Source organism: Meleagris gallopavo, chromosome Z, assembly GCF_905368555.1.
Source record: "Meleagris gallopavo chromosome Z, MGAL_WU_HG_1.1, whole genome shotgun sequence".
Lineage (NCBI taxonomy): Eukaryota > Metazoa > Chordata > Aves > Galliformes > Phasianidae > Meleagris > Meleagris gallopavo.
The window spans coordinates 64,027,898-64,038,061 of NC_139435.1; the positions used below are offsets into that span (position 1 = coordinate 64,027,898).

Below are 10,164 nucleotides of genomic sequence, written 5' to 3' on the forward strand. Positions count from 1 at the left end.
TAGGAGCAGTTGGGACACATTTCATATCCATTTTACACTTACTTCGATAACAGCATAGGACAAAAATAAAAAAGCTATATGGGAACAAGCCCTGAAATGCCCACTCACATCCTTAACTGTTAAGAGCTAGAAAAGAGCTAGTTCTATTTCCTGACTCCCTTAGACAGCATTTCATAGTCAAAGATGGCAAAGGTGCTCATAAGGAAAACTGCACAGACTGGAAGCTTTAAATGCCCACATTCCTGTGAGATGATGCCAACATTTGAGAAACGTTCTAAAGATTTGTAAAATGTCTGAAAAGGGCTGCTAATACCAGAAGACATTTCCGTTAAATGACCGAACAGGAATAAAAATTAAGGAAGGATACTGGCCAAGTGGCCAGAGCAACGTTGCTGTGTCACAGAGTCCTGCATTGCTCCTGTTTTGTGTCCTGCAAGAGGACACGTGCCTGATGCTCCCAAAGGTGGCAGATAGCATTGAAAAGTGCTTCAGGGACAGCTCTGAGAAGGGAATGGGCAGCAGAGCCTGGGGCCACCATATATGAGCACCCACAGCCTGTGGAATGTTGAGACTCTGCTTTTAGACTTCAGATGTCCCGCTTATCTGGGAATAACAACCTTCCCTAGGCAGAATGCCGCTTTGCTGAGACTCTGAAGTAACTGCTGAAGCAATGCAATTTGCACGTGCAAAGCAATCATGTAAGGCAAAAGCTACAGAAGATGTTAATTTCTCTTTATTTGCTTGAAGATGTTATTTTTGGAAAAGTGTCCCTCACCCCGCTGCTGACAGCTCTCCCCGAGCTCTCCCCCTACAAAGATGGCAGTGTGCAGTGGTGGGAGGTTCTGCCTGAGTGCACCCGGGTGCAGTTGCTGGCGCCTGAAGCAGCGTTTTGGTGTAGGCCATGATGGCTATGGCCACTGGAGCTGGAAGCCACCTGGCAGCTTCCTAATGGGGTTGGCAGGCCCTGGGCCTTCCCACGGCGGTCCAAGAGCCTTGTCTTCTCTCCTTTCCTGTAGGAACCAAGAAGAAAGACGTTCAGCTCTGGGCTGGAGAAGGAGGGACAGAAATGCTGCAGGGCTTCTCTCGGGCCTGCAGTCTGGGGATGTGCTGCCCAGCACACACCCTGCTCCGTGTGATGCCCAGGGGCCCTCGTGCCCCGGCCCATCTGCAGCGAGAGTGCCCACCAGCCAGGGGAAAGGCGGGCAGGAGGAGGCCCAGCCCCACAGTCCATGGAAGCCCGGACAACGGGTCTGGGCTCAGGGCCTCCTGACGCTGCTCCCGGGCCTCTGCAGGAGCCGGCACACACTTACTGTTCCCGTGATGTCCCCGGGAGCTGTGGCTTGTTCTGCCACCCCTCTGGTGCTGTCTGCCCTGCAGGGCTGTGGCACCTGTCCTTCCCCTTCAGTCTCTCTCCCAGCTGCCGGTCGTAGTCCCGTCTCACGATATAGGCAGGACGAGGGTCACCCTCCAGCAGGCGGTGGAAGGGGTTCTGCAAAGGCAAAGGAGATTGTCTTAAGGAACAGCTGCAAGGAGCTGGGGCAGCCCCTCAGGATGCGGTCGTGCAGAAAATGGCACTGAAGAGCAGAGGGCTCTCTCTCTGCAACACAGACTGCCCTCACTCCCTGAAGCCAAGGGCTGGCACTGGCTTCTCTGCCTGGAGGCGGGTGAGCGGGCCCCAGTGCCTCAACTGAGGCAGGTGCCTCACGCAGACTTGGTTTAGCCTTCACGTGCCCGTGCCCAGCCAGCTGCTGCCTTTGCCCTGTGCTCTTTGCTGCAGCTCCTCTCGCACAGCAACTTGCAGGGCAGTGGGCAGACAGAAGATGCTTCCTTGCCAGTTGGCTACAGCCATGCTGCCATGTCCAGGAGCCCTGAGCTGCTCCCCTCCTGAGGAGTGCAGGGAAATGCCCTTTCCCTGAGGGCAATCAGTGCACACTGTACCTGGCTCCTCTCCGTGCTCTGCCTCTGTGTGCACTGCTCGTACTCGCTCCAAATTTCAGCTTCGACCTCTTTGCGCTTGGAGGCCATCAGCACCTGGAGCCGTCTCGCCTCAGTCTGAGCGTGCTTCAAGCGTGCTTCCTGCAGGCCAGGGAAATACAACCATTGGCAGCGTCAGTCTCCTGGGGCTTCGGCGGGGACCCCTGGGAGAGCAGCTGCTGCTGCCATGCCTGCCCTCCTCTGGAGCCCCAGGAGGATTTAAGGGTGGCGGATCAATGTCTCTGGCGTACCATTCTGGAGGTCTGCTGGGCGCTGGCAGTGGGCTTTGGCTGTCGTGCAGCCTTTTTTAGCACTTCAGCATATTCCTGTTCAAGTTGTGGCAGGAACCTAAAGAGAGACAGCTGGCTGAGCTGGTGGGAGCAGGGGCTGAAGCAGTTTCTCACCGCTGGGCTCGCAGCCCACAGCTCTGCTTCAGCAGCACAAGTGACTGTGGCTGTTGTCACTTTGCCATTTCCAGGACCGTTTGGCAAGAGCACCACGGCTCAGGGAAACACCTCCCTCACACAACAAGCCAGAGCATGGTGTGTCCCCCACTGCCTGCCACTGCACTTCTCCAGGAGGCTCACCTGAATTTAACCCTTTGCTTTTTCTTCTCTAGCTCCTTGCGTCTTTTCTGTGACATCATGACTTGCGATGCCCTGCGCCGAGCCAGCATCACCGGATCATACACGCTCACTGCACGTGGGAAGCAAGAGAACATCACAACATCGTCTTTGTGACTGTGCAGGTAAGCAGCAGTGGCAGAGCTGTTTGGCCCCGCTCGCCCACACTCATTGCCACCCCAGGAACAGAGCCACTATTTCAGGGGCTCTTTGCCCCTGTTGGACGCTGGACTCAGCCCAGATCTGCATTCCTCCTGAGCCATTCCTGCTCTCTCTTACCCCTCTCCCAGCAGCAGGGAGACACAGGGAGGTGCTCAGAAACTCCAGGGCTTACTGACTGGGGGGGACTTCCCGAGCAGAGAGGAGGTCTCCTCATCCAGTTCAGGCACATTCACATACCTCTACGGGCACCTTCGCCCCATGGCTGCGACTCTCTTCGGGGCTTGAGGGAAGTTGTGCCTTCATATGTCTTCGAGCCCTCAACTACAATTCTGGAAACAAGAAGACACCAGTGGGCAAGAAGGCCACCAAGCTTCCTCAGTGTCTGACACAGAGAAACTGCTGGCAGGGCTCCTTGGGAGCCAGTGCCAAGCCCTTGGAGGACTCTCTGTGGGAGCTGAGGGGCCCTCCATTCTCCATCAACTTCAGCCCCCAAACTTCTGTCGCCTAGCCCTTAACAGGGGGATCCTCCTCGCTGTCCACACACCCTCCTCCCCCCTCTCTCACTCAGGGCCCACGGCCACAGACCGGCCCCATTAGACTGCTATGTCTGGGTGGATCGAGCCATGGGCCAAATGGGAGCTCTGCCAGAGAAGGGCTGCTCTTGCCTAACAACAACATTGCCAGGAGAGAGGCCTCGGCAAGAAGCTGCCACAAAGCATGAGCTGAGCAACTGCTTCCTTGGCCGACTGGATGCTGCAGGAATGGTTGTGCTCACCTTGGCAGTATGATACAGCCTTCCTCACTGCATCGAGTAAATTTGTTTTTGCCTCTAAACGCAATCATATTCATCATGTCGGAGTCCTGCATCGGGATAGACACAAGTGAGCAGAGGCCACAGACATGTGTCTGTTGCTCCCAAGAGTGGCAAACCTCATTTGAGAGTGCTGCAGGGAGCCCTGGAGGCGTGCAAGCTCACCCCAAGAAGAGCGGGCAGCATGTTGCCCGTTGCATCCACCTGCAGTACGTAGTCATCAAAGAAGTTCATGATGACCTTCTGCCCTCTCAGAGAAAGAATGCCAAGTTTGCTGAAGAAGAAGTCAACTTCTTTCTTTCCTCGGAGGGTCTCAGCAAAGAAGAGCAGGGTCTCATGGATGCACTGCTCTACGATGGGCACGCGGAAGTAAATGCTTTCAGCAATCTCCTGGAAGTCCAACGGATACTCGAATATCTCGTCTGCAAAACAAACATAGACCAACCACATCACTCCCTGCAGGAAAAGCACGTAAGCTTTGCCACCAGCTCCCAGCATGCGGCTATGAGTTGGGGAAAGCTGGGCAGAACAGGCTGGTGCCTGGGGGAGGGGCAAGGTGCTGGGACCATGCTCCATGTGCACCCTCCCTCAGCAGTCTCCTGGTTGCAAGAGACTTTGCTCTTGCCATGTCACAGGGATTTCAGCACAGCAAAATGCTGGGGCTGTGCAGTGGAGCAAAGCAAAGCAAAGCAAAGCAAAATTCTTCTTACAAGGAATTTTGGTCTTAGGCTCCTTGAGCTTGTAAAACTGCTGGATGTGGCGGTTCAGCTGGAAAACGGGTCTGTCCACATCCAGAACCCAATCCTCTCCGGCGGCGGAATGAGCTGGCACAACTGCAAAGGTCCCAATTCCAATATCCACCGCCTGAAATGTCAAACAAGAAGAGGAAGACATGGCAGTGCTGGGCAGAGGTGGAAAAGGTGCTTGATGACCTGCTGGCCTTGGGCATGGTGTTGTGTGGCCTGCCCGCCACTCAGGTGCAAAGGGGCAAGCGGGGCCACAAGCAGGAGGTAAGGCTCACCCTCTTCTCCAGCAGCTCTCTCCGAATGTAGTTGGATGTGGCCTCCCACACTTTGCAGATTTCTGGAAAGCAAAAGAAAGACCCGTCACTCTTGGAGTTGGCAACGCCCAACCTTTCTGAAACCCCTTCCCCCAATGGAGGAGAGAGCGGGATGCGACCAAGCTCTCCCTTGCCCTCAACGAGGACTCGTGCTGCTGTAGCTTCCAGTACAGCTCTTGGTTGTGCCCAGCGAGCGGGAAGCGCACACTGAGCCCGGGGCTGGTCTGGAGAGGGAAGGGATGCGCTTTGGGGAATGGGGGTCCTGGCACCGGCAGCAGGCCTGGGCTGCCAAAGCAATCCCTGAGCCGGTGGGCACCACCCCGCAAGGCTCTCCTTGCAGACACCGGGCCCCTCCTGGGGGCCTTCCTCCAGCTGCCCAGCCCCCAGCTTTCCACACCTCGTCTCCTCTCCATCTTTGCTACCTCAGTGCTGCCCCAAGGGCCCCCACGCCTTACCTGCGGTGGTGAGGTCCTTCAGTAAGGAAAGCTCCTTGGGATCCAAGGGTTCGAAGAGCAGGTAAGAGAACACCCCAGTCGCCATGCTGTGCAGCAGTTGAAGAAGCGGTGCTCACTCCCTTGCTCCTGCTCCTTGCCCCCTGGCAAGCAGCGTCTCACTCTCTCTCACAGGTTCCCCTGGCCTTCTCCTGCCGGCCGAGCAGCTCCAGCAGAGCAGAGCAGCACTGGCAAGAACAGCCCTGGCACCTCCCAGGCCTCGCTGGGAAATGTGGCCAGGGGACGCTGGGGAGAGGGACTCAGAGCTGAGCTCCATTGTAATGCCATGACGTGTCACAGAGGGCTGTGGGGACCCGCCCACCTCACAGGCCCCCCAAATCTTGGCCCAAAATGGGCGGGGGAGCCCCGCGAGGCCCCCGAGTTGCTGCACTGACACTTCCGCCCTGCATAGTGTTCTTCTGCTCTTCGTATCTGTTCTTTGCATGGAAATAAATAGGAGGTGTTATTTATGGAGCAAACAACATAATTTTTCTGTGGTTTAACTTGATAAATATTATTAGCAGCTGCTAGGAATCATTAACAGGATCATAAGTAAAATTAACTATATGCCTCCAGGATTGATATTCTCCTTCAAATTTGTTTGCATTGTCCCAGTTCACCTTTCAAACTTCAGTTGTAAAATGTTTCCTTTACCTTCTATATCTGAGAGCTAGGTAGACATTATCTTCAGTTTTGGCAAGTGCATGTACAGTTAAATGGTCTTTTATATTAATTCTTTCCTATTGAGATAACACATTTGAAAAGAACCACTGATTGGTTCCCAGTGCTGATAGGGAAGACTGCAGGGGTGTTGCAGTGCACACAGATCACTTGTTGCATCTGACACCCCAGTTTTATTCTTTGTCCTGCATCTCCCCAGAGTTGCAGGAGTCAGCCAACCAGTACTTTCCTGGCCCAATTCATTTCCTGAATATATTTCATTACTGTGCTTATCCGTGGTTGAAAGGGCCAAGCTTCTGTTATAATATGTATTTGTCCCATACGCCCAGTATGCCCAATAAGGGCACGAGACCATGACCAGCCAGTTAATGTGATAGGGTCAGCATAAACAATTGCAAATATTAACCTGCAGAAGATACCTGTCTGAAACAGTGACACTAATGATACCACAGGGATCCCAGAGAAAGGAGCAGGGTGAGAAGGGAACACGTGAGGCACAGCAACAATTTGTTAGCATATGGAAAACAAAAGAGAGAGAACTTCCTGGTTCCAGAGAAATCAAGATTAGAGAAAGCATAACTGGAAAAGAAAACAAGAACAACAACAAATTTTCCTGGTCCCAAATGAACCAAAGTTGGAAGGTGGGTGAAATCCAGATGGTTAATTTTGTACATTTTCCCATGATCGTTGTATGGGGCTGCTGAATCACGGCCTGAAACTTTGATTGATCACCTGAGGTGAGCAATGAGTCAGCCACAGGAGCACAGGTGAAGGCAATTCACCTGTGCTGCAGGAAAGGGTGGAGCCTGGCTCCACCTCTCCTAGACCCATTTAAGAGCTGACTGCCAGTGGGGAAGGATCTCTCTGGAGATCTGCTCCATCAGGAGTTCATCTTGCGAGCCCAGGACAGGGTGAGGGACTTTCTCTTATTTCTCCAATATAAATTATATTAGCCAAGCTCCTGGAGATATATATATATATACCATTTGTATATCCATTGATTAAACAATCATTTTGAGCCTTCCAAATGTATTTGTTAAGAGGCTCTTTGGGGGCTAAAGGGACAGGACCAATGTGCAGCAAATCAATCAACATCAGTTGTCCCAGGGAATAATCATCCCAATAAGCAGCTCTTTGAGTAAAGGACCACGGGGCATACTTGTTGCCAGTGGTGAAAAATATTCCAGGTCCCCAATAGCCCTATGATTCCTTTCCAACCAACAGGATCTGTTCTCCCCATTAGTGGCACTTTCCACACATACTCTGTCTCTGATTTCCTAGGGGTGAGACCAAAATTTTTCTTTAATTTGACCAGCTCAGTAGCAGAATAGGGGACCGCCTCAATACTAACATCAGAGTGCCTCCCTTCACTCTCTTCATATCCATGTCCAGTTTCTGCTGGAGGGAAGAGTCACCAGGTTTTCTGATTTATCTTTCTGGGCTCTCACATCCTCCACATTTTCTCCAGGATAAAAGTCACTATCTGGGGAACTAGCATTAATCTTCCTCTCATTTACCAACTATTCTCTAAAGCTTGCTGAAGGAGGGCTTTTGAATGTTCTTTTTCTGACTGTCCCATAAGATCTTCTACTTGGTCCTTCAGGTATGAAACCAGTTTCTGCAAGGACTGAATAATTTGGGCTTTTGCAACGTGCTGTTCATTGCCTATCTCTACAGCAGCAGTAAGATCAGCTTTTAGAGCTGCACAAATAACTGACTTTCCCTTTCCCTCACCCATATGAGTTAGCTTGTGGAGGGAATTTATATGATCTGCGATTCCCTTTAAGTTGGACCAATTACTCCATGTCCACTCCATCCCCATGATGGAGAATTTGGCACTGTGCTTTTCTAAGAGGTCAAGGATCAGATTCCTGCCCTCACTCTTGTTTTTGTTTTGTTTTTGTTTGTTTGTTTGTTTGTTTTTGTTAATGATCCTGCATCAAAATGTGGAGCAATCTCTTCGGGGGGGGAAACACGTATTATCAAAAAAATCAACAATTTGCTCCTTACACCCCCAAGGGGTACACACATATTCTAAAAACCTCAAAAGTGGAGCAGTCTCCTTGGGGGAGAAACACATAAAATCAACAAATGAACAGTTCGCTCTTTACACCCCTGAAAGGTACACGTGTACTCTCTTTTACCAATATGGCAATTGCTACTACTGCCTGGATACATTCAGGCTAACCTTAAAATAGCTTAGGTAAGTACGCACTAGGTTTTCTTTTGTCTCCCTATTCTTGTGTTAGATCTCCTAGAGCAGCTCCTTCACTGACAATTACAATAAGATGAAATGGTTTCTTTAAGGCAGGCAGTTCAATCACAGTGGTGTGATTGTCCCGTTTCAATACTTCTACTAATTCTTTTTCCTCGTTTGTCCATTTTAATATGTTGGATTCTCCCTCTGATAGTTTGAGTTGCAACCTCTTTGTTTTTTTTTTTTTTGAGTGTGTGTGTGTGCATATACTTCTATTCATAATCTACAGTATCCAGTTATACCTAGAAACTTTGGCAACTCCCTCTTTGTCCCAGGCAAAGAAAGCTGCACAATTCCCTGAATTCTTTCAGAATTAATTCTCCATATCCCTCAGAAATTACATGCTCAAGGTATCTGACTTCTTTTTCCACATATTGCAGTTTATTTTTAAACAATCTTAGCCCATGTTCCCCAAGAAATTCAGGATTTTACTTACAGTCTCTTTTACTTTAGACTCCTCTGTTCCACAAATCAGCATATCATCCACATACTCTAACAGCTTTACCCTCTCTTCAACCTGAAACTTTTTCAAAATTTTCTCCAGCACTTGTCCAAATAAATCAGGTGATTCCACAAACCCTTGGGGTAAAGCAGTCCTGCTGTATTACTGCTTTAGTCCCTTTTCTGGGTCCTCTCATTCAACGAGAAAAAGATCTCAACTCTCAGTTTAAAGCGCAGGTCCATAAAGCATCTTTTAGTCTATTACATTAAAAAAATTATGTTCTTGTGGGATCAAACTCATTAAAATATAGGGGCTAGGAACCACAGGGTGTTGCTTGAGAACTATTTCATTAATTTTTCTTAAATCCTGCATCAGCTGATAGGTGCCATCTGCCTTCTGTACTGGCAAAATTGGAGCATTATAGGGTAACATACAGAGTTACAGAAGACCATCCTTAACCCATGTTTGCATCACAGGCTTTAGACCCATTATTCTTTCTAAAGGTATGGGATATTATCACTGTTCCACAGCTTCACTCCCTCCTTGGATGTTTTTGTTTTTTTTTTAAGGGAGTAATTTTGAGTCCACCCCAGTTTCCTTCCCCTGCCCACACCTTTGGATTTATTTATTTTTCATCGTCAGCTGTTAACAAATTCACTGACAGCTTTATATCTGTTTCAGAGGTTTTCAATTGCAATCCTAATTTAACTATTAAATTTCTCCTCAGTGAATTGGTCTCTGCTTCTGGAACATATAACAATTGCCTGTGACAATTTGATCTTCCCATTTTAATTCAGTAGTCTCAAAAAGTTAAACTATTATTCCTGACCCCTCTAGCCCTGTTATTCTTAAAGTATTCTTAAGGTCCCAGTATTTTATAAGCTAAAGATGACCAAGAATTGATCGAACTGTTCTGCTAATCCAATAGGATCTTTCATTAATGATTTCATTTCCCTTTTAAAATTTCTCATTTCTCCACTAGTAAGTAGGGAGTTTATATATTCTATATCTCTTGATAACACTAGAAGTTCCCTAAGAAGATACGTGGAAATGTTACTGGGTTTAATAGATTTAGGAAAAGGAGAATTAATATCCCTTTTGTATTGTTCCAATTCTTTCTCAAGCTTGCAGAACTTTTCAGCATCAGCACTAATCACAGAGCTCAGTTCAGGCAGGCTGTTACAGGGCTGATTTTAGCCAATACCCTCCACACTGTCAGCTGTCTCCAGTCTCCCTCCTGTAGTTACAGGACTTGACGCAAGGCCAGGATGGTGAGGGGGGTAGTGGGAGGGGGAACCCCATTCCATAGAGGAAAGCGAATGAGTTTAAGCTTAGAGAAAAGTATAGGGAGTAAACAACTTAAAGGATCCCATCTGGGGTTTCTCTGTTCTTCCTTACCTACAGAATTTTGTCTAGCCATGATTAACTGCTGTACTCCCTAAATCCAACACGCAGCATATGCATACTCATGCTCCAAAGCAAAACAATAAAACAATAAAACAATAAATAAAGGAGTTCTACTGTTTGAGTGCACATTTGAAGCCTGACAAATGCAATTCTTGTCAGACATGCATTTTGGCCAAAATACTAATTCCCCTGCAATTGGTTATTCAGTCCATACAACAACACAATATCTGATCATTTTCCATTTATCCTTACCCCT

The 10,164-nt window shown here is 49.0% G+C and overlaps 1 protein-coding gene across 1 annotated transcript; it reads right to left on the bottom strand.

The window, feature by feature from the left end:
- Nucleotides 1-808: 808 nt before the first annotated feature.
- Nucleotides 809-5,170, bottom strand: LOC146542336 (uncharacterized). The gene is made up of 11 exons (XM_085213871.1): nt 5,086-5,170; nt 4,592-4,653; nt 4,281-4,434; nt 3,736-3,992; nt 3,535-3,620; nt 2,997-3,088; nt 2,562-2,670; nt 2,226-2,322; nt 1,939-2,076; nt 1,311-1,489; nt 809-1,010 (listed from the first exon to the last, which is right to left on the bottom strand). Exons 1-11 carry the CDS (start codon nt 5,168-5,170, stop codon nt 809-811), a joined length of 1,461 nt encoding a protein of 486 aa, XP_085069997.1.
- Nucleotides 5,171-10,164: the final 4,994 nt, after the last annotated feature.